At 41.1% G+C, this 24978-nt stretch overlaps 1 protein-coding gene across 6 annotated transcripts in view; it reads right to left on the bottom strand.

The window, feature by feature from the left end:
• Positions 1 to 24978, bottom strand: part of SHISAL1 (shisa like 1) — a 239480-nt gene that overhangs the window by 38140 nt on the left and 176362 nt on the right. For all 6 annotated transcript variants that reach the window (XM_027660789.1, XM_027660792.1, XM_027660794.1 and 3 more), the window contains one exon: positions 880 to 978. In XM_027660789.1, coding sequence (XP_027516590.1) covers positions 880 to 946 — 67 coding nt within the window. In that variant the 5' untranslated portion in view covers positions 947 to 978. The remainder of the gene's footprint in view (positions 1 to 879; positions 979 to 24978) is intronic.

Genomic DNA, 24978 nt, shown 5'->3' with positions numbered 1-24978 from the left:
ACTGGAGCAGCTGGCAAAGTTTTGTGACGTTTCATCACCTCACTGAAGTGTTCTTTGCAATTGACTTCATTCAGGCACCACAGAAACAGATTTTTGAAATTATTTTAGCCTAAAAAACAACAAAGAAGCTGCTACAACCCCTGTGCCTGATCCCAGTCCACAGGAGGGCAGATACAAAACTAGGGATTATCACTGCAAGGACTGAAGGAAAACAATGTTTTCAGATGAGAAGTAGTGTAGTTGATAATATTCTAACATTTTTAGCAAAAGGACTGTCATTTACAGCTAAATAACAAACTATCATTAGCAAGAATCAACTTGGACACTGCAAACAAGCAGTGGGCAACAAAATGCTTGAGCTAACTGATAATAAAGTCCTTACACAGACAGAGCAGGAATAATTTTCACTGAATACAAGGACACTTTAATGTACATGATGCCTGGTAAAGTTTTAAGTATGGTGGTCAGGGATGGGATGTTGTACAAGGGGAAAAAGAGCAGGGATAGAAAAAAAATCCCTTTGGATTTAAAACTGCTTCAAGGACGGAGGATAAAAGACATTGAACTGCAAGTTAAAAACCTGTAGGATCAAATCTATTTGGACTAAGAAGCTTTTTATTTTTTTTTTAACATTCATTCATAATTACAGAAAACCTTAATGTCATAAATAACTTCTGAAGAACAAATGCAACAAATAACCAGAGCACTTGACTCATTCTCAAGCTAAAAGCTGACATTTCTGCACAAATCCATTCTGTGGCTTATTTATTATTTAATTAGCAATCCATCTGATCCTGTTTTGCAGGAAGTCCATATTAATTTGCAACTATTTTTTTCCCTGTGGCACACACCAGAAAAAGAGAAAGCATCAAAAGTTACCTGCTGACAAGAGTAATGAGAGCAGAACCATCAGCACATTCAGGGACTGTCGACCACAACTTGTCATCGTTGGCTTTCATTGGTCCATTAGAAAATCACCTGTTTGACAAGATGCAAAAATCACATTTAAGTGTCTGTTTCATCTGCTTTTCGTGGTTCAAACTTTTACTTCCCCACAAAGGTTTGGTAAAATGAGATGGCTTTGGACAGTAAGAAAAAAAACCAAAACCATCCATGTAATTTCTCTGGACTTAGAAGTGAAATAAATTCTCCTTTGTATGATTTCATTAAAACTCCTTTCTCATTTCACCACAAATATAAACAACTGTTTACTTCCTTTCCATTAACCCAGAGTGGAGATGAATCACACAAAGCCTTTATTGGATATTCACACCTCCCCTGTAATCTGCACTCAGCAAAAGTGTGCTGCTTTCCCTGTCACAGGAATGGGCTGTTGTATGAAGCCTCTAAGGACCAGAAACACAGAAACAATACAAAAATAAATTGGCTGCTCTGAAAGCCAATCTGTTTTACCCCATTAGAGGGTGCAGTAGCTCAGAAAGTGGGTCAAGCGACTGAGATGGCTGGAAACACTTAAAAAAGAAAAAAAAGTCTTTTCATTAGAATCACAGCATTTCATGGGATTGTTATTTCTTGTTTTTTTCCTAGAAAGAAGGGTGAGAAGTGGTCTGGTTTGGCTGGCAAAAATCCTAATATCCTAAAAAGGATCCTCACAGCGGGGTGAGGCCAAACAAATCTTGTTCCACATTAATTCAGCATCACCTGCTGCACACTCAACAGCTCCAACAGAGATTCTGCCCCAAAGTAAATGCTCTCACCAACATGGGAAGGACTGGGTGGTGCCCAATCTTGTTGTCACAACCTTGGATGTATGAACTCTTCATCCTGACCTCACACTGACATTAATAAATAGGTAATTTATAAACAGAATAAACAGGTGATTAATAATATAAATAAAATTAATAACACAACATAAAATAAAGAGGTAATTTATTGGTTTGTACAAGAACACTGGGAGCTCGGGCTACAGACCTAAAATAAAATATAATTTTAGTTATATTATTAATCCCCTATTTATTTCAGTTATATTATTAATCCCCTATTTATTTGTTATATTATTTGTTATTATATTATTAATCCCCTATTATTCAACAGTAAGACAGGTTGTCCTGAGGACAGCTGGCTTCTGGAGCTTGTAGAAAGAGACAAGAATCTGAACAGTCCCCCTGTAATCCAGAAGGAAACAGTCAGTGACCTACTGAGCTGCTTGGATCCACACAAGTCTATGGGAGCAGATGGGTGGAAGAGCTCACCAAGCCTCTCTCCATCATTTCCCAACAGCCCTGGCTCACTAGGGAGGTCTCAGATGGTTGGAAGTTGGTGAATGTCACACCAATCCACAAAAAGGGCCGGAAGGAGGACCCGGGAAACTCCAGGCCCGTCAGTCTGACCTCAGTGCCTGGCAAGGTTATGGAGCAGATCATCCTGGGTGCAATCACACAGCACCTACAGGATGGACAAAGGGATCAGACCCAGCCAGCACGGGTTTAGGAAGGGCAGGTCCTGTCTGACCAACCTGATCTCCTTTTATGACCAGGTGACCTGCCTGGTGGATGAGGGGAAGGCTATGAATGTGTCTGTCTGGACTTCAGCAAAGCCTTTGACACCATCTCCCACAGCATTCTCCTGGAAAAGCTGCAGCCACGGCTTGGACAGGGGCACCCTGTGCTGGGTTAGGAACTGGCTGGAGGGCCGGGCCCAGAGAGTGCTGGGGATGGAGCTGCATCCAGTTGGGATCCAGTCACTAGTGGTGTCCCCCAGGGATCAGTGTTGGGCCCAGTTCCGTTTAATATCTTTATTGATGATTTAGATGAGGGGATTGAGTCCATCATCAGCAAATCTGCAGATGACACCAAGCTGGGGGGAAGTGTTGATCAGCTGGAAGGCAGGAGGGCTCTGCAGAGGGACCTGGACAGGCTGGAGAGTTGGGCTAATTCCAATGGGATGAGGTTCAACCAGGCCAAGTGCTGGGTCCTGCACTTTGGCCACAACAACCCCTGGCAGTGATACAGGCTGGGGACAGAGGGGTTGGAGAGCAGCCAGGCAGGAAGGGAGCTGGGAGTGGGGATGGACAGGAGGCTGAACATGAGCCAGAGTGTGCCCAGGGGGACAAGGGGGCAAATGGATCCTGGCCTGGATCAGGAACAGTGTGGCCAACAGGGCCGGGGAAGTGATTCTGCCCCTGGACTCAGCGCTGGTGAGGCCACCCCTGGAGTGCTGTGTCCAGTTCTGGGCCCTCAGCTCAGGAAGGACATTGAGGTCCTGGAGCAGGTCCAGAGAAGGGTCACGAGGCTGGGGAAGGGACTGGAGCACAAGTGCTGTGAGGAGAGGCTGAGGGAGCTGGGGCTGTTCAGCCTGGAGAAGAGGAGGCTCAGGGGAGACCTCCTCACCCTCTGCAACTCCCTGACAGGAGGGGGGAGCCACGGGGGGGTTGGTCTCTTTTCCCAGGCAACCATCAGCAAGACAAGAGGGCTCTGTCTGAAGCTGTGCCAGGGGAGGTTTAGATTAGATATCAGAAAGAATTTCTTTACAGAGAGGGTGGTCAGACATTGGAATGGGCTGCCCAGGGAAGTGGTGGATTCTCCATCCCTGAAGGTTTTTAAAAAGAGACTGGATGTGGCATCAGTGCCATGGTCTAGCAACTGCGGTGGTAGTGGATCAAGGGTTGGACTTGATGATCTTGAAGGTCCCTTCCAACCCAGCTGATTCTGTGATTCTATTTATTTCAGTTATATTATTAATCCCCTATTTATTTCAGTTATATTATTAATCCCCTATTTATTTTAGTTACATTATTAATCCCCTATTTATTTCAGTTATAAATAGGTGATTAACGATATAAATAAAATTAAAAATCAAATCTAAAATAAAGAGGTAATTTACTGGTTTGGACACTGGGAGATTGGGCTACACACCAGGTGGTGTTACTGCAAGGTGATGTGGTGAGTCTAATTCTTGGGTTGTTAACATCATTCTAAGGTATTAAAAAAAAAAAAAAAAAGGAAGGAAAATGGCAATTTATGTAAAAAATTCCACTGTTTCTGACAGCTCAAGAGACACATTTTGCTGATTGTTTATGAAATAAGTGCTGGATTATATAAACATGTAGTTTACTACTAAGGGTCTACTAGAATGTACTGAATCAGATTAAAACACCAAGACAATTGCACCTGATGTAACAAAAGGGGAGGGGGGTGAAAATGAATGTATCAGGAGTAACTGAGTAAATCATGAGTACCACAGATGGATAATGGAGGGGAGACACAGAGCTGTGTGCAAAGTGCTGAGAGGTCAAAGATTTCTCCCACAAAATGCTGTGTGTGGCACAAGCAAATCCACTAAAAAGTCATCTTGGCATGTGAAAAACAGAGCACAGAGCTAAAAACTTTTGTACAAGAAAACATGATAGTTTACACTGTTATCTGCAAGCCAAACCACTGTATTGTAACCTTAAAGTAACTTTTCAAGGGAAAACCAGTTAGAAACCATAACACTGTGAGGAGAATATGAAAGTGCAATGAACTGTGAATGCTAATTAAAAATACTTCTCATCAGTACTGTTTGAAAAAGCTGCCACCTTTTTTTCCAGAAGGAATATCACATTAATTAAAACATTGAGCAGACCTAAAGTTGGAATTGCATTAAAAAAAAAACAAAAAACAATACTGAATATAAGCCAGAGGTTGAGAATGTAGGAGTCTGACCAAGAAAAACAGCTACAGAGAACATGCTATTGCCAATATTGACAGGAATAAAAGGGTAGGATATTTTCCTGAGTGAACCAAAGCTGCAGGAATTCTGGTAGTGATTCATTACTAAGGTAAATCTTGGCTTTTGTAGCAGTTAATTAAAAAGAGATCAATAAGCACTCCTGTTGTGTATCTGGGAAGACAAAGATGTTTGGTATAGCTGAGACTATTAAATATTTCCAGATCAAGAGTCATTTAGGATGACATTAATGAGTTGATACTAAGGTTCCTAATTTGATATTTGCAAATCCGTGTAATTTGTATCCAGTTATTTCAGCAGAGCTGGATGGGGAACACGGAAATCACTTTTTCAATTTTTTGGGAAACAAGGGCAGCTGTCAGAGAACCTGAAGAAACCTAAGAACCTTTTCAGAAGTAAACGAGATAATCCAGGTAAATTACAAGCATGATGTAGATCTAGAGAAATTTAATGGAATGGTTAATACAGAATCCAATTCATAAATAATTAAGGAGAGTAATATAATTAATATGTATCACTCTGGCCTTATGGTAAAGTTAACTTATTTCTCTCTGGGTTGTTGATTAAAGTAAATTAAAGATAGTTATAGTATAGTAGATGTCTGTAAAATATCTCACTTAGTAGCATGAATTTGAGCAGGCAGTGAGAATGAGGAAAAAAAAACCACATCAGTTATGGAAGACTAACTCAGATTGGAAATCAGATGCACATTTTTTGGAAGGCACAGTCTTGTTAGTAATTGAGTACATCCAGCCTTACTGGCAATTTCTTAATCAGCGCTGTAGGTAGAAATCTAGAAGGGAAAAATTTATTTCAATTACGTCCAACAGAACTGGCAACAATGAAATTGGCATTTTAATCCAAACTCATGGGATGCTTGTGTTTTCTGTCGGCTGGGAAATCAGAGGGAGGGACTAAAACCCGAGAGACCTGCCCACCAGTGGCCAGGAGAATCTGTGTAAATAAATGCATGTACACATCTATCCATATTTGTGACAGCAGGGAAACGCTCCAGTTTTAGAACTGCTGTTTCAGTGATCATTACACTGAGTATGAGCATTTTTGGGAGGGTAAAATATAACTAACTGTTCACTTGTTGACTGTTCCTGAGGGTTTCTTTACATGCTGCTGTCTGGCTAAAGCAGTCATAGTTTATGCAGTACCAGGAGGATGTCTCTGAGCTGTCAGAGCTGGAAGAGATGGGCAGGAGAACTGGTGAAATGATAAAAAAAAAAAAAGCCTAAATCACACAAAGTATTTCCTGATGTTAGGCCATGGGATAGAGAGGGTAGAAACACGGTAATCAGCAGTGATCATGCTGAATATTTATTTATTGTTATTTTTAAGCAGCTCCATGGTACTTAGTTGCCAAATGGGGTTAAAACCTGACACGTGTCCCCTGCGAAACAGAAGAAATGGTCCTCAATCGTGTTTTTTTAATTTTTTTGGCTATCTTCTCATGGAATAAGGATTATGTTCAGAATATTGCTTTCCCTCGCAGAAGATGCAGCAGTGAAAGATTCAAAAAGGGAGCAACACTCAAAGGAAAGGTGCTGTAAAATCATGATGAAGGAGAGCAGACATTAAAGGGAGACAGAGCAGGTGGGTGGCTTTTTGTTTCTGTTGATGAAGAGCCTGTGACTGAACTGCAACTTCTGATCTCACCCCCCAGCACAAGAGCTGAACTGGTTTGCCTTTAACCTCCCTCCTCACCATGGCCTTTGGGTGCAGAAACCATACAGATATATCAGATCATTATGCAGATTTTACTTCTCACTTCCACACTGTGACATTTCAGCTCTTACTCCGCTCCGACATCCACTGCTTTGGTTATCCCTGTAGCTCTATCTAGCTGTCTTCTCTTGAAGGGAATCAGTGAATCACTGGAAAGAAAAGCTGCCAAGAGAAACAACCATTTCATGAGGTAAGATTTTGATGTAGAAATTATTTTCCCCTGACTCTGACGGAGAAGAAAAGCCATGTTTGGAAGAGATGTTTGAAAAACAATGCACATTTTCTTTTTTCTCTTTTGTTTGTTAGAAAGAACAAAGGGAGACAGCAAAAGAATTTATTAAATACATCAGCACTGCCTCACAAGTTTGTTCTCTGCAGACAGAAAATGAGGTGATTCAAGAGATCATTTAACCCATCTTCCTGCCACAGATTAGGTCCACCTAACCCATTCTTAGCAGAAGTTCACAGAATGACCACCACCAAAGTGGTTTTCTAACCTTCTCAGACAATTCCCTAGAGCGTTTCTCCAACCTAAAAAGCTTTCCCCATGTCTAAACTGCAGCTCCTTTGCTTGATTCAAGCCCATCCCATCCCCAGTGGAGCTGGAGAGTGATTTACGTGCTGGTACATTGGTTACACCTCTGCACCAGTCTTTCATTAACACACACAAGTGCTATCACATCTTCACTCACTCTTTTTCTTAGACTAAAAACTTATACTTGTTGCAAACTTTCCTTAAAAACCCCCCCTTGTTCCACCTCTATACCTCCTCCTGTATCTGCCTCTACCCTTCATGGCAAGGCTGTGCCTGGAACTTCAGGGTCATTTTGGTTCCTGTTGTTTATATTTCCTTAGTGCCCCCCGAAGTCCTAATAAACACCCCAACAGCTGCCAGCTCTTCCAAGGGAAATACAAACAGAGCATTGCAAGGTGCAGATAACCACAGAGCTCCTGCTAATTCTTACAGTTGACTCAAAAGATAAACAGGTTATTCCTGGAGAGGAACATCTACACACAGACAAAACTACACAGGTAAAAATGTGCCACCACATGGGACATGACTGATGTCCAGCAGTCCTTCCCACTTCTTCCTCCAGTCTTTTGGAACATCTTTCACAGATTAAATGATACCTAGAAAAGCTCTGGTTGCCATAGTCATTTATTACCCACCCTCCTTCTGGACAAAACCCTCACTAACCGTAGACACATGTTTAGTTTTGCTGAACTTCCTACACCTTTGGGACAAAGAGGATCAAAGCAGCAGGGAAGTGGCCTCCTCTCAACCTGTTTGCTCCTCTGGAGGCAACAGAAAATGCTGGTTGGTTGTGGCAGCAATGGGGGAATGAATAACACGATCACAGTGCTTGAGAAAGCTGTTCAAAATCAGATGGAAAATAAAAGGCTGTGATCCAAACCTAACTCCCAGTCCAGCTCTGTTCACTTCTCACATTAAAGCAGGCTTAAAAATGCATCCAGTATGTGTTCAAGGACACTATTACAACGAAATTACAGCCTTATTACAAAGGAAGCAACAGAACTGGCATGAAAGAAAACCTGATTACTAAGAAAACATGTGGTTTCACACTGCAATAACCTCAAGAAAATGTTTATGAGAAACAGACACCAGTTTTCAGCTCGAAACAACTGAAACAACCTATGAAAAGGAACTGGTGATAGAAAACCTTTTGAATTGTAATGAAGCACTAACTTTACTCAGTGTCTCTTCCTTAAAAACATCTTACTGCACATATGCTTTAATTTAAGCATGTGTGAGTCTCTACACAACCACAGATAAAGCATTTGCAGTCAGGGTTTTAGTGCTGCTAGAGATGAGCAAATTTACATTACGCTACCTCAGACATTAAATTCTTCCCTTCTGTTTTATAAATTTTGAAACTGAAAATATGAACTACTCTGTTTTATTTCCCACCCCCATGTTTACTATTTCCCACAGCTTTTTTCTGAACAGCTATGAAGAGACAACACCCATGAATCCTAAAAAATAAAGCTCTTAAGTACAGCCTGAAGACCATCCTGTGAACTTCAAGCTGTTGTTAATAGACCAAGAAACCTGTCCAAAGTGACACTCATTCACCTCCTGCCTCTTTTAGCCCTTCCCCGTTTCACCCACACCTCTGGAGAGCTGTTGGGACCTGTCCCACACCCACATCACGAGCATCCAAATTGGAAATGGATTTTAGCAGTTCCTACCCTGGGTATGATGAGCAGCAGAAGCTGACACAGAAGTTAAAGGATCCCTTTATTACAGGAGGATTAATTTCAGAGAATCAGTGGCACACTCAGACCTTATAATCACAAAATTTAACTGATGAGGAACCTCCCTATGGTAGCACAAAATCTTCGTTGACAGCCGAATTCCAAACTGTCTCCATAGCACAGCTAAAGATATTAAAGATATTACCATAATGCAAATAAACTCCAGCTAATCAAATTCTTGCTGTGATTCATTATGTATTTGCATTTGTTAGGGTAAGTGTTTGATTTCCCAGATCTATTGCTGATGAAGGTCAGGGAATTTTAGATTGTTGTCCATCTGACAATTGGCCCTTCACTGCGTACATGAGATTTTTTTTTTAGGGAAAAATACCTAAATTACTTTGGGGAGACAGTCAGCTTTGTAAAAATAACAGCTGCAGCTGGGATGATTTACTGCCACTGATAAATAACCTCGGCTACAGGTGATTTTGTGCGACCAAAATCTACAATCTGTGTTTGTAAAACCTGTGGAAGCTGAACCGAGAGCTTCGCCAATGAATTAATAAATCCAGTAAGATGAAACCATCAAGTCTGGTCTATTCATGGAACAAAGTAACCTGAAACAACTGAATTTCGACTCTGAAATTATGAGTGCTCTTGGTCTCCCATGAGGGAGGAATGACAAGGAAACACACACAGAGCTCTGTAATAATCTTCTAAGAGCAGGACAGGATACATTTTTTAAGTGATTATAAATTCCTGTTGTTAATCGAAAGTTATCATTTCAGTTTTAAGAAATGCAAAGCTCTTCTCTAAGGAAACTTCTGCTTGTGTTTTTTTGAGCTACTTTCAGTATAGAACCAGAGCAAATGTACTTTAATTTAAAAGATTACCATTTCCAAATCTTAAATTAATAACGTAATTTCTAGTGGTTTATTTGAAACCGTTTGTCCGAGCAATTTTAAAGATGTTATTGAGAAATAAAACGAGTTTTGATGGTAACATTAGAGGTTCTATAACAGCCATGTTTTAAAAAACTCCATCTCTGCATTACTGCAGAGCTCTAAAACCTGAGAATTTGTGTACCTACAAACAGGACAGTAAAACTGGCTAGTATATTTTTATTATTCTTTTGAGAAAAAAAGTAATATATCAGCAATTTATGTAGTGAAAAATGTGAGTAAATTTTTGATTTCACCAATATGTCGTCAGCTGTATACATACAGAAATTAAGAACTGCCTGTAGTCTCTATGGGAGCATTTTGGACACATTTGCCTTTCAAAAATGGCCTCTTCTGCAAAATAAACCTGCCTGTGCAAAGTCTGTGACATCCAAATTTTGTTTCATTCTCACATTTTTGATCATCACTAATCAACATCTGTATCTAATCAGACTGGTTTCTAATCTTCTGTCACTCTGGGTTTGTAAAACACTATTTTGTTCCAAAGTGACAAAATATGAGGATTAAGTCAAGCAAAAGTTAAAGTCAACTCAGAACAAACACGTTAATTTAAACATGTCAAATTCAAAGGAATTCAAGAATTCTCATAAATACTTTTTTTCCTCTTCCCATCAACTTTAGAAAGATGTTTCCTTTTACAAACAGAAATTATTACTCAGTTCCTTTACAATCTAATTAAACATTCTGAGTCCCTACATAGGTATCAAATATTTTAGCTCTGGCCACCCACCAGACATCAATCCTTGCAAAGTTATTACCTCGAGCATGGCCCATCTTACAGCACTAGAGCTTTCTAAAAGGCTCTAAAATTACCTTCTGGTCATCAAGCATTGAAATAACTTGTGTTCCTGCTCAAAAATGTTAGGTTATTTAGCATATTTTAAACCCAGGATGCATTACAGCTAATTCCTAAATCAGGAAAGGGTGCAACCCCTGATTAACGGAGCAGCGCTGGGAAAAAAGCTGCCACTTGGGGTTAAACCAGCACAACCACTTATTTTTTCCTCCCTCAGGAGGCTCATTTAACTATGCCAACATGGTGTGTGGCTTCTCTGACATAGATGGATCTGCACTGCAAGGATTTCGGCAGCGTTATCCCGACTTTCCTAAGGAACTCATCTCAGTGTGCACAGTGAGGCAGGTCTGAATCAGAACTGAAAGCTGGGCAGGGTAAAGCTGTGCAGGCTCATCTACCCTGAGGAGAAATAGAGGTACCCTCTAGTGCTAAACTTGGTTCATCTAGAACCAGCTCAGCTGTTGATAGTGTTGATACACTCTTGGTGTTGGCAAGGACAAGGCTCAGGAGAAATAAAATGGCCCAGGGAGTTCACCTGAGGTGAACTGGCAAAATTCTGCACCTTGTGAGCGGTGCTGGTGGTAACAGGATGGATTGGCTCTTGGCTAAAAATTGTTCAAAAGGCAAAAACTTCTTCAGTTTTGAAATCTGGAACTAGCCATCAGCGTTCCCTGAAGAGGCAAATAACTCTTTGGATTCCAGGAAACATTTTGGTCTCAAGCCTTGCTCACCCTGTGGTTAAAGATAATGAGGAAAAACACCCACCAGAGTAAACTGAGAAGTCACAGAATCAAGAAGAAAAGGACCCACAAGGATCACCAAGTCCAACTCCAAAAGAATTTGCCTCCCTCCTTATAACATTCCAATGTTTCATATATTGAAATGTTTCTCGGTGACACCACAACCAAAGGCTGTCCTCAAAGCAGAACACACCAGGGTGAGGAGCTGTCACTGCACCAGCTCAGGAGAAAGGAAACTGGGGGGGAGCCTTAACCAACAACAGCTGGAAACAGAAAATGCTCTGCAGAAGGTTGGAGTAACTTCCTTTCACCTGTGCCTTTGAACACACCAGCAGCAGGAAATGCCATTTTTCACTGCTACACACTCAACAATTCCATTAAAAAGCTGGTTTTAAGAGCACCATGTGCCTGTACTACTGCAACCATCCTAACTCACAGCCATTCTAATTAAAGACCCTTACTTTTGGAACCCCAAGAACATCGAATTGTTAACAAGAACTTAATGTTGAAAGTTATAAGGCAGAAGAACCAAGAGAACTGCTGGTGAGCCCTTTGTCCTCTCCCCTGAAGCAGAAATACTTGCAGGACAAAAAAGGACAATTTTTAGTAGTCAGAACAGCAGGTGTGGAGGTTGCCAAGCAGAAGGAGAAAAGGCATGCAGAGCTGCAAAAAAAGTGGCTTTCAACAATATATCTTTTTTTTTTTTCTTTTTTTCCCCAGAGTGCATTTTTGGAACTCAAAAGCCAGGTAAAATAAAGCTGTGCTGCTGGTGGTGACATCACACCCATCACAAACTTTGTTCCACATCCTTTAGAAGATGTAAAACCTGCTTATTTTATGCCTGGCTTGGGGTTTGTGCAGATTTTATGCTGTGCACAAGTAGGTGTGAGAGAAGCTCCATGAAAAGACTTGTACAGAATTCCAAGAAACTCTATTTCTTGACCTCCCATGGATCAAACACCCCTTCTCATTGAACCCAGTGGAGCTGAGCAAAATTACAACCATGTACCCAGAAGCATTAACTGCAGATTGAAACCACAGTTCATTTAGAAGTGGCTTCCTTTAATATTTATTTATATTTAGATGTATTATCTATTTATAGTATATGAATATTTATAACAGTATATAAATTTATACAAAACGCAAATATGCAAATATGGAAATATAAATACAGTATCTAAATTAAAATATTTGTATTTAATATTTATAGCTCTGCTTACTGGGCAGACATATATCAAACACACAGAGCAGAATCCTCAGTGTTCCAAGTACTACAATACTACCTGGGAACCTAATTATGACCCACATCAACACCACACTTTGGCTCTAAACAGCCCCCAAGAAATGGCTCCCACCTGAAACCCTTGCCATTTCTATCCCTGTAATTCCAGGAGTGCACAGAGAACAATCTGACAGAGCTTTCTGAAATGGTTCCTCTGAAGGAGATATTTATTTCCCATTTGCCTCAGAGACCACAGAACACAGCAGATTTGAGAACTGTATATCAAGTTGTAGATTTAATGCCCTAAACAGGTAAACACTGATTAAAAATGCCATGTGAAAACCGACCAGGGTGGGGAAAAAAGAACATTGCCTATGAGAATATAACCTTGCTTGATGTTTAAATCATTTTCATAAGGTTTATATACAAAAGAGAGCATGGCTGGGGAATTCAGCTTCATAACTCAGACCTCTGACTGCCACTTTCCAACCTTACTAGCACAGAAGGCATCACTTTCAAGTCATTTTAAGGCATAATTATGCCTTAAAGTGTGTACTAATAAAGTTGGAAAGTGGCAGTCAGAGGTCTAACTTATGACTTTCTGACAGGAACTAGATGCCAGCCACTGTATCTTTGAGATACTCCTACAAAGTCTCTGACCCAGAGAACTTAAAAGAGAATTATTTAACCTTTGTATAATTAAATAGACACCTCAACTCACTGAAAGATGAAAGGATACAGGGATACCAATATGACTTTAAACCATCCTTGCAGAAAACAACCTTGAGATACCTCCACAGCCACAGTGAGGAACAGGTCACAATTTGGACACATTAAAGAAGCAGAATAAGAACGCAGAGTTTTAAATGACAAGAATTATTTTCAAACTGAGAGGCTTCGTTTCTGGAAATTCTGGCTGAACAACTGCAATAATCACGTGCATTACCTCTTCAAAGTTGATGTAAAGAACCACTTACTCATACAGGGAACAGCCTGCTCTTAATGACCCATTCTTTGGGGTATTTTAGCAATACAAAATTAGTAAGCAATATGAAATTAGTTACATTTGGCAAGTGACAATTTGATTATCCTGTGACACAGATATTTACAGCTACTTCACTTGAATGGGGAACACAGAAGAATGACCATAAAACCAAATCATGAAAAAACATAAGACCAAAACAACAAAGCTGGTGCTGCAGCATCAAAGGCAGGGGGGGCACAATCTGCATGCAAATTTTATGAGCACAGTGTTATTTTAATCCTGGTATCTCGATGCATTCTCAAGGCCTGTTCCCAAACGTGGTATTTATTGTAACAACATTTTTTTTTACCCTCTTGTCTAATAAAAATATAATCCTTTTGGCAGCTGCCACAGATGCTCATTCTGCAGTGATTTTCTCTTCACTAACCATAAGGCCTTTGATGCCCACTCCATAATATATTTATCACATTATGGATGAAGTCACAGAGCCCAGACAATCAATTTTGTGTCTTGGGACAGCAAGCTGCATCCAAAATATACTGAACTGTGAAATCCTCAGAGCTCATATGCAGCTGAACTGAATCTAATGGAGTCTGGGAAGAGCAGAGGGGCTTTTTATACTTAGAATTAACCCACTTCAGCTACGGGTTACAAACCTGAATTCCAGTCTTCCCCCTTTTTATGGAGAAAAAATGATTGATATCTGCCTTCCCTATTCTACCTGGAATGACAACTCACAGAGACACCTCTGGGCAACTCTGGGGGAAAGACAGCTGTTATTTTAAGAGGCAAAGGATAGAAATGAGGTATTTCTATCTCACAGAAATGAGACAGAAGCTGAATGACAGTGTAATGAAAAATGGGGTTGTCCAAGTAAGGGAACAGGAGCCAGATGCAGACATGATTTCTCCCCTCCTGTATAACCTTATTCTATTCCTTCCCACCTTTCAGCTGCTTAAATCGTTATTTAGTCCCTCCAGCCAAAAAGGGGGGGAATAGAAATGACCAGATGACTTCTGAAGAACTCCTGCTGTTGTTGAATTTTATTCTGAATAACTATTTTACTCTAAAATCCTTCTCTACCTCTCCATCATCTCTAAGTTCGTTGACACATAATCATTTCCAGCCAGAAAGTCAAAGTCAGCAGTGCATTCCTGAGCTTCCTTGGTAATCAACTGTCTTCTACACTATTAAACACATTGCTTTGGTTTGTGGCACTTCAGCAAAGGTCATCTATCACTCTGCATTGTCCTTGGTGTCCTATTTTTCCTCTTCAAACAAATCTTTATATCAGTTATGCCCCTTTCCCCTGAAATCTCATGTTTTAATACCTGGAATTCAACATCAGTTAAAAGGGTAAGCACAGACTGCAGCCTGGTTTGGTGTAATTTGTGTGATGTAATTACAATCTAGGATTACTAATGCAGGTCTTAAACACAACCATAAATCAAATAAACTTTTAAATATCTTGTCAAGAAGTTCTGCTTTAAGAGCATAATCTGGATTTGTAGTTACAGCAGAAGGCAGTAAATAAACACTGCCCTCCTAAGAAGACTTAACTAATCCAAGGTCTTTCCTGCAGTGATATAATTTATTTCTATTTATCATCTTATCCATTTTGCACTAATAAAGATTTCATTGTCCTGGCCACAATACTGAAGGTTTTCTAAGCATTGTAAACTTGCCAAGTAAAGGAAGTCATCTGCCCAAAGAATGGAATAATACCTTATTCCACATGCATGAGACTCAAAACATGAGACTAATCCCTGGAAGTGCAAGAGGGCTTGGGTTTTTTGGGTTGTTTCTTTGGTTTCTCAGCCTAGTTTTTTCCTTTCTGGTAGCACTATCAGATGGCTGTACTTTATTTCATATCAGCCACAGGTGAAATCTAGTTTTCCTTCTGCAGAACAGATGTTTGACAGGGGGCAGGAGCAGAAGTTTGTCTTAGAGATAAATTTCTCCTATATTCCTTTAATGAGGCTAACAGTGTTTTGTAGAAAAATTTAATTGCTGGAAAATGTAATTGCTGGAAAAGCTTTATGTAATTATCATAACAGTGATTTATGACACAGTTATTTCATTGTTTATAATAAATGTCTGCTCTTCTCCAGAGCTCTTACCAGCTCAATAATTTCTATTGATTAGCTGTAAATAAATAATAAATGATGTTGGAGTAGTTTAATATTCCCTTATTTTTGCCTTACAAAAGGGTTGATCTGGCACTGCTGTGTCCTTTTGCATCCCACTTTCCAATAAACAGTTTCTAACTTCTCAGAATTCTTGTTAGAACAAGTCTTGTATCACTTATGTGAGAAATTCAGGAGGAGCTCAACAGCCTTGGATTGAGAAGCTGGAAATATCTTTTAATAAGGCTGGGATCATAACAACTTCTTTCAAAGATGCACTTAGAAAATGAAATATTATTGAAACACCATTTAATTTGAAGGAAATATTTTAGATTAGACTGATGTTTACATAGCTTAAAAATTGTATTTTCTTTGAGGAGGTACACCACACTAGCTCAGAAACCCTATCAATCAGAAACACCATCCAGAGAATAACAAAAATTACAAAAGTTTAAAGGAGGCCTTATTCTTAACCTGATATATTTCTAGCTAAGAGTTATTTATTCTCACAGAATGCTTTTGGGTCATATCTCTTTTTTTCCCCCAACTGCTGTCTTTACCTCTATTGTATACTGAAAATGCCACCAAACAAAAGGGTAAAACTGCAATTTCATCATAAGCTCTAAACATGGCAGCTTCTAAAGGCCTTTATGAAGAAATGAATCTCCAAAGCAAGTCATGCAATTAATCATCTTCCTTGTATTGGAAGGTAACTGGGAAGGCCACTCTAAATTACAGAAATCTCTCAGTCTAAAAAGAAAAGCCCAGCACTGATTACAAAAGGATTTAAGAAAAAAAAAATAAAATCACACTTAAGAAAATGTTTCTCAGTTAATCAGCCTTGGAGCTCGGAACTGCCAGCACTGTGGGCACCACGTTCCATGGAATCCTTCCCAGGAAGGTTCATAGCCAGGCTTGGCACCTGCGCCGTGCCTGCCTCCCAAACTGCCTGCAAACTGCCACACAGGGGCTTTTCAAAAGAAAACCAGGGCAAAATATGCTTGGAAATAAGAGCAAAGGTTCACCTGAAGAAGGGACGACCTTACTCAGGGAAGTCACGAGGTAGAAACCAGCACAGAACCTTCCCAGTGTGCTCCCCTGGCAGGGCACGGTCATAGGGTAATTAATAAAGGTCCAAGCTGCAAAAAGCACACATCTGAGAATCCCTGAGGCACATGAAAGTGTAAGCCTGTTTGTTTAGCTAAGATAAAAATACCTGGAATCCTCAACTAGATGAAGCAAGCCAACAGAGAAATGCAGAAGGCACTGCTTGCTAAAGGGAGCAGAAAGGAAAACTGGCATGGAATGAAGACAAGACAATTAATGGTAACAGCACGTTATCTGGCTGAGAGGGGTTCATTGCCCCACAGCAGCCCCCACTGTGCTGTGCTTTGCCCTGGGGGCTGGAAAGGTGCTGATAACACTCCAGTGTGCTGGTCCTGCTGGGCAGGGCTGGCACAGCATCACCACTGTCCCCACAGCATTCCCCCCATCCAGGGACTGGGGATGGGCAAGGTCCTGGCACAGGACACAACTACACAGCTAGGGCAGCTGACCCAAACTGCCCAAAGGGATGATCCAGACCACGAGATGTCAGCTCAGATAGAAAAGCCAAGGAAAGGAGGAGGAAGGGGGGGCATTCATTATTCACAACATTTGCCTTCCTGAGCAGCTGCTTCTCATGCTGCAGCCCTGCTTTCTGGGAAGTGCTTGGACATTACCTGCTGATGGGAAGTAGAGAGTAAAATCTTTGGTGTTTTCCTTTGCTTATGCTTTCACTTCAGTAAACTGCCTTATAAACTGCCTTATCTCCACCTGCACGCTGTTTTCCATCTTATTTTCTCTCCCCTGTGCAGCTGAAGAGGGACAGAGTGGCTTGGTGGGCACCTGGCATCCAGGTATTGGGTTTGCCTGGCAAAGCTCTGGCAGTGGGGGGGGTATAGGGGTGGATTCTCTGAGAAGCTGCCAGAAGCTTCCCCCATGTCCAACTGATCCAATTCCAGCTGGCTGCAGGACGGACCCACCGCTGGCCAAGGCTGAGCCCAGCAGAGGTGGCAGTGACACCTCTGGGATAACAGGTTTAAGAACACAAAAATTATTTGGCAGAAGTAATTTTGGCCAGAGAAGTGGAGTGAGAACGTGTGAGAGAAACAGCCCTGCAGACACCAAGGGCAGTGAAGAAGGAGGGCAGGAGGTGCTCCAGGTGCTGGAGCTGAGATTCCCCTGCAGCCCATGGGGATCCACAGGGGAGCAGAGATCCTCCTGCCCACCCCAGACCAGATGGATGCCCAAAAGAAGGCTGTGACCCTGTGGAAAGCCCACCCTTGAGCAGGATCCTGTGCCAGGCCCTGTGGAAAGAGGGACCAGGATGGAACAGGTTTACTGGCACGGTTTGTGACCCCGTGGAAGGGACCCAGGCTGGAGAAGTCTGGGTGGAAAACTGCAGCCTGTGGGAAGGACTCAGGCTGGAGAAGTTGGTGGAGGACTGTCTCCCATGGAAGGGATCCCACCCTGGGGCAGGGGAAGGATTCCTCTCCCTGAGGAGGAAACAGCAGCAGAAACCACGTGTGGTGCCAACCATAACTTCCATTCCCCCTCTCCCTGCTCCACTGTGGGGGAGAACTGGGAATAAAATTAAGCCAGGGAAGGAGGGAAGGCGTTTTTAAGATTTGTTTTACTTCTCATCATGCTGCTCTGATTTCATTGGTAATAAATTCAACTAATTCCCCTAAGTCGAGTCTGTTTTGCCCGGGAGTGGTGAGTGATCCCTCCCTCCCTGCCCTGCCCCTCACAGGTCTTCTGTTGTGTTTTCTGCCTCTTGCCCAGCTGATCAGGGCAGTGATGGAGAAGCTTTGGTGGGCACCTGGCATCCAGCCAGGGCCAACCCACCACACAACCCCTCGAGAAACCGAAAATCCAAAGCAGCCACGAGTGTGGTGGAATTAAATCGACTCCTGGAGGTCCCTGACTGGCTGCTAAATGTGTGCAATGCAAGGCAAAGAGATGCACCTGTGGGGACAATATCAGCTCAACGAACCTGAAACGAGCTGCTAATAAAGCCCTATCTCCACTGCCACCGTGTAACACACAAGAATACCCACGTGAAGGGCACACAAAGCACTGGCAGTTAAAATAATCCATTTAAAAACGCAGGCAGTTGTATTGGTGTGACCACCCACAGACATCTTCACACTTTCTGTGGGCAGAAAGTGATCAGCATGTTTTTTTGAAAGCAAATATTGCTATTAAAAAAGGCAGGTCTCCCACAGAAGTAAAAGGTTTCAGAGCACAGCTTTAAGTATTTATATCGCACCACATATATATTTATGTCACCTATTTTTACTACTAAAAGCCAGACTGAAGCTTTTTTCCTTTTAGTAAAATTTATTACTGGAAATAAAAAACTCTTTGTATATTGTGTATAATACTTATTGTTCTGCCACGCAAAAATACTGCTCAGATTGTTCATTCATATGAAGATAAATGTGTTTGTTCACCCACTGGCTCAGTGCTATGAGAAAATTAATGCACTCTAAAGATACCCATAATGTAACTCAAAAGATGAGTACTCCGATCCTTCAGATCCTTCATACTGGAAAAAGGAGATCAGAGAATTAAAGAAAGCTGCTTTTCATCAGGAAAATCAGCAGTTTTACAACAAAAAAAAAACCTCTACTGAAGACTGGGAAAAAAAAAAAAAATCAAAGATCCTACTTCTCTTAATAGACTTGGACCTCTTTGATGTCTCACTCTTCTAAGATTCAGCTTTTTAAAGATAAGTATTATTCTGTCATTAATTATAAGCAGTGTGACTTCTGTTCAAACACCACAAGTTTTACTTCTGGAGAATAAGTGATGTGAGAGTGATTTCCTTCGTTATTTGAAAGATTTCTGTAGCATTTTCAGATAAAGTATTTTCAGGCGTTCATCTGAAGTGACAAGGAATATTCTTGGACATTAATATTCTTTTCCTCCTGAAGTATTTTTAAATCTGACAGGTTTATCCATACTGCCTTAACAAAAAGGCTCCCCATTTGTGTGCAGCAGCTTGACTTTCACCCTTTGGATATTGCAAAGTCATCACTGTGCTGCTCCTTTTGCTCACCCCCAAGGATTCCATGTTGGACAAAGTCAGAATATTTCACGTGAGCAACACCTGGTATTTGAAACATCCTTGGTTTTAACTGAATTACAGAAAACTTGCCTCTAAAAGTTCCATGTACTTCACAGTAAAATGGAAGTGGCACTTCAGGCTTTTCTGCTTTGACTGTCCTCGGTTGTTTGTACTAAAATGATTGAAAAGGAACATATGTGATACGTGTGACACAATACACATGATACATATGACATATACCACATGACATAAGACATCTTAGATACAACAATATGATACAATACATATGTCATATATAATAGGATATATGGCACATACAATATGTGACATGATCTATGTGATACACATGACAGATATAATTATTATTAATAGCATATATGTGATACATGCACATATATATGATACTGTATGACATATGGCACATACATGAGAGAGATATTTGAGATGTGATATAACAGGACCTTGTTTTTTGATAGATCCTCATGAGATCAGTCACCAGACTAACCTCACCTGTTATCTGGACTTCTTGAGTATTGGAAGAAGGGCACAGGACAGGTTTAGAAAAAGAGGTGGCAGAACCTTGTGCAGTCCTGACCCCTGAATGACCAGGAAAACAATGATTTTCATTATCACAACACACACTGCATGTTCAGTGTAATGAAAACTTTAAATATCAGCAAGTTCTTGAAGATGTTTCCACTTAATAGCTTGATCTTTTGGATTAATCTAGAAATTGTAAAACCTTGTCTCAAGCTGCTAAATGTGACATATTTGGTTTTCAAACCCACTCAAATATGCTTTAAAACCTATTCCAAAAGCCTTTTTACTGTTTTTCAGTAAAAATCACCTATTAATTATGCTGAAACACAGTGCACTATATAAATGGAAACAAGAAACTAGTAAGAGTGGGATATCAATAATAAAAATGAGGAGTGAGAAGATGGGCCAACAACTGAGACAGCTGCTTAACAAGAGGGTCCAGGAATGAGAAGGATGGTGCACATATGAAACAAGTTCATGCAAAGCACAGGTTGGAGCCCAGCTGAACAAGTACCTGTCTTTGGGTAATAAAAGCACATTTCTTTCAGATGTTTAGGAAACTGCACTTAGTCAAAAACCATTAGCATTTGCTCACTGCTGATAAATGCATTTTTGATAAAGGTGTTTTGATAAAGGTATTTTGGAGCACTGTAATGGTTAAAGGAGTTTTCTGTCCTAAACACACTTTGAAACTAAAAACCAGTTGTGCAGAATGAAAACTCAGAGCCTGTTCCAGCTCTTTTAAGAGCCAGTGTAGCTAAGGAAGGGCTTAAGTGGAAACAACAGGAAGGATGGTATTTTTTATTTCCACAGCAATCATCGTGTAATGCTTCATCAGCGAGTAATGTTTTAAGTTAAGTCACTTCACAAACTGCTTGGAACACTGTCAGTTTTGTTGCCCAGTGTCTCAGACCCAAACACTGAGGAAATTTCTGCCTCATTTTAGCTCACGTCTCTTTAACTGGTTCCACACAATGGGCACCTTGGTGGGATTTTTGCCAGCTCACATCCCCTCTGCCTGGTCTCTCACTTCCAAAGAATTCAAAGCTTTACAATCATGAGCGACCAGTGAGAACAAGCAGAATTTAAGAACCTAAAAATAAATAAATTATGTATTAATATATTTAATAGATCACTGGTTAAACCATACTGCACAGACCGGTGAGGGGCCTTATTTGAAGTGTCAGCACTGCAGCAGTGAATACACAAGGCTTGAGTTTTCTGTGCACTGCAGCTCTGTTGTCTCAGTTTGCTTTGCTTGTCCATCATCAAAAGGATGGACTGAGTGTTTATCCAATAACTGACACTAAGACAGGGATATTGGGATTATTCTGGGTAAGCTTACACTGCCTAAAGCAGGAACTACCTACTGGCCTGTGGTGATGGATTGATTAGCTGTGGTCACTGGTCTTGCTCCCCACCTCTAGACACAGCCTTGTAAAGCCCAGTTCTTGGGGCAAAGACTGCTGTGCCCCATGCTTCATCTCTAAAATCAAGTATGGGGTGGTATTAAGGGTCCCTAAGCAGGAATTCCCCTGGGAATACATCTTACCTATCCTCAGAAACTTTCTGCAGCATACAGATCTGGATCTGCACTCAGTTCAATGGAGAAGGGCTTCCCACGTGCAAATCAACATGGACATCTCCATTTGGAAGACAAGGAATGTGCTGCTGACTCCACTGAGTGAGGGCAGGTGGAGAACTCCAGGAATACACCCAGATCAGGGAGTCACCTCCTACCTACCAGCACTGAGCACCAGGGAAGTGAGACAGTTTTGGGAAACCTTATTTTTGACAGCAGTTGATTGTCTTTTAGTCAAATCCGACAGAGAGGGACAACTGTGGAACATCACTGGAGATAAATAAGGGACACTGCACTGACAGGAGACCAGGCTGTCATACAACAGAAACACAGAAAGAGCACTGGAAGAGGCAGCCTTGAGCTTTCTTGAGGAAATGGGGATGTGCCAAGTGAGGAAAATCTAACTGTGCAGTGGACAACAAACTGCAAAGAACCCAAACTGTTACAAGCAGAAGAAATCTGATACTGAAAGATCAACTGATACCAAGACAACTCCTTGCCATGTGAAGAACAGATGCAGTGACTGCAAGAGGATTATGTTACTTAACGAGAGCACATAAGAAGCAGAGCTTGCATAACATGTCGGTAAGACCACTAATTCAAAAGTATTTTATTTAAGAGTTAGGTACGAGGTTTTAGAAGAAGATAAGCAAGATTATCAGCCTGAAATCAAACTGGCTGTTTGTTACACTTGTATTTGGCATACCAAAGTCACCATGGCTAGCCAAAACATGATATCCAAACTTTCAAAATAAAAAACCTCAGGGAAAGAGGTTTGATTGAGGTTCAAGAGTACTAATAATGCTGATGCCTTAACCTAAAAGAAACAGTAAAAGAGCATGACTAGAGAGTCTAAACAGCTCCAGAAAGAACTAGAATTCAAGGACTAAATCAAAGCAAGAAGGTAAATTCCCTAAAAAATAAATTAAAATAACATTAATACCATGTTTGGAAGTGGAGGCACCTCACACTGTTCAGGTGACCACAAAGATGGCACAACCAAAGGCTACAGCAAAAATAGCTCGATTTCCTTCAGTATGTGATCTGTTATTATTTGCTTTTTATAATGTTCAGTGACTGTTCTGTCTCCTGGAGATAAACTCACCAGTTGGGGAGTATTCCCCCTAAGTACTCTGTCCAGGCACACTCTGTGACTCCACAATGGACCAAATTCTTTTGCAACACCAGTAACACCAGTAACAGTAAATCTGTTTTCCCAAAGATGTAATGATTCCCCATGCCCTAACCAAGGTAAAGTCACCAGGAGGAAAAATCCCTTAAAATCCAGTGACTCACTGAAAACTTTGCTCTTTTCCACATGGGCAAGACTTCTGGTTTATAGGGGAAGGAAGATTTTACAACTCTGAAGATTTTTCTTCTTGTTTTGTGAGGAGAGACCTCCTAAGACTGCTTCACAAAAGGAGCTGCATCCTTGACAACACACATTAGATCTGGTTTTAAAGCAGTCTGAATAAGCATAGGGAATTCTGACCACTTTGAAGGTCCCTTCTCTCAGCACACTGCAACACAGTGAGCAAAAGCCAAGTGCCATTCCTGCCTCAGAAATTTAAAGCTGTACAAGAAACACAGCATGGAACCACAGAGGAAAAATTGCTTTTCTGCTGAGCTGCCAGAGAGGAAACCCAAAAAAATCTACAGAACCACAATTACCACAGGGCAGGCATTCCATGGATGTTTGTGCTCTCAGCTCATCAGGCACCTGACCATATTGTCACCTTGCTGTCAAGATGTTCTGTTTCTAAGTTAACAGATTTCTAGTGAAGACCAACCTTTATCTCCTTTCTGTGATTCCAGGCCATTTTTCCTCTCCCACCACTGACCCTGATGCTGAAAGCTAGTAAGGCAGGCCTTCCACATTCCTGCTGTCACTACTGCTCCCTAACCTGGCTGTCAGCTTTTGCCCATTAAGCCCTTCAAAGACTCTGTGTTAGAAGGCAAAGAACTGTACAGAATTAACAGACTGTCTTGACCAAATTTATTTTAGAGAACTTAGGATTTCCAATTCCTCAAACCTGTGACAACTCCCAGGACACACATTCCCTCACACAGAGCTGACTCCCTCTCCAAAGCACCCACAGCTTGGCAGGACACTTCCCTGCCTTCAGCCAGAAACCATTCCAGTGGGATCCACCACTCACTGAGTAACCAGGGGATAAAATGGAATATGAAATTTACATTGGCAAATGCAAAGTAACACAGGGAAGAAACCCCTTCCCCTCCCCAGCTTGGCACAGTGGTGTGCTCAGTGGAGGGCTACTGCATCTAAAATAAAATTGTGCACATCAATTCTATGCAGATGGTGCTTTAGAACTCAGTAGCAAACAGAATTTCAGAAGCTGATGAGAAAAAAAAAAAAAGGGGAAAAAAAGAAAAGCTCATTATACCATGGCACTAGTTTATGGGTTTTTTCTACATCTCCAGAGCTGGAAAGAGATCAGGAGGGGGATGAAGAGGATAGTAAGAGGTGTGGAATGTTTGCTGTATGCAAAGCATTTAAACAGACCAGGAAGATTCAGCTGGGAAGGAATCTCATAAAAGTCCATAAAAATTTTCAAGCAGTGTTGACAAACTGAACAGACAGCAATCATGCATCACCTCTGATAATACAAGAATTACAGCACTATCAGATAGCACTTCCAAAACAAACAAAAGGAGGTGGTTTTTCCCTTCCCCCAGTGTGCAGTTTAACTGGATTTCTCCCTATGACAAAAGCTTCCTTATCTTTTAAGAACAATTAAACAAATTCTATGGATAAACCCTCCACCAACAGCTGTTAACCACAAAACTGGGACTCTACTGACAGGCTGAAAGTACCTGTGAGGCAGAAGCTGAGAGGAAATAAATTTGCCCTCTATTTACATAATAAAATGCACAGCCCAGCCAATATCAGACTTGGCAGCATATGAGATGGATGCTTAACCTGGCCCAAATATCCACTCTGACTCCCTTTTTTGTGTCATCTTTCCAATCCCAAAGAGTCACACCAAAGTCCAGTCTCCTTGCCCTGTCCCTCATCCCTGCAAATACCTGTACAAGAACAAATGAAGCATCACTCGACCAGAAAAGATCATGACTTGCAAGTCACCTTTTGATGGCCACGAGGATCAGTTTTCTGAAAGCTTTTGGTACTGGAAGACATTCTCCAGGCTGTCTGAAAGTCTGCTTCTGAGCAAACACAAACTGCCATGGCCTCGAGTGCTGATGTTCAGCTCCAGGAACAAAATGTCACTATTTGATCCCTAAAACCCAC

This window comes from Corapipo altera, unplaced genomic scaffold, assembly GCF_003945725.1.
Source record: "Corapipo altera isolate COAL_440 unplaced genomic scaffold, ASM394572v1 239, whole genome shotgun sequence".
NCBI classification, from domain to species: domain Eukaryota; kingdom Metazoa; phylum Chordata; class Aves; order Passeriformes; family Pipridae; genus Corapipo; species Corapipo altera.
This window is presented reverse-complemented; position numbering and strand designations above follow the sequence as displayed.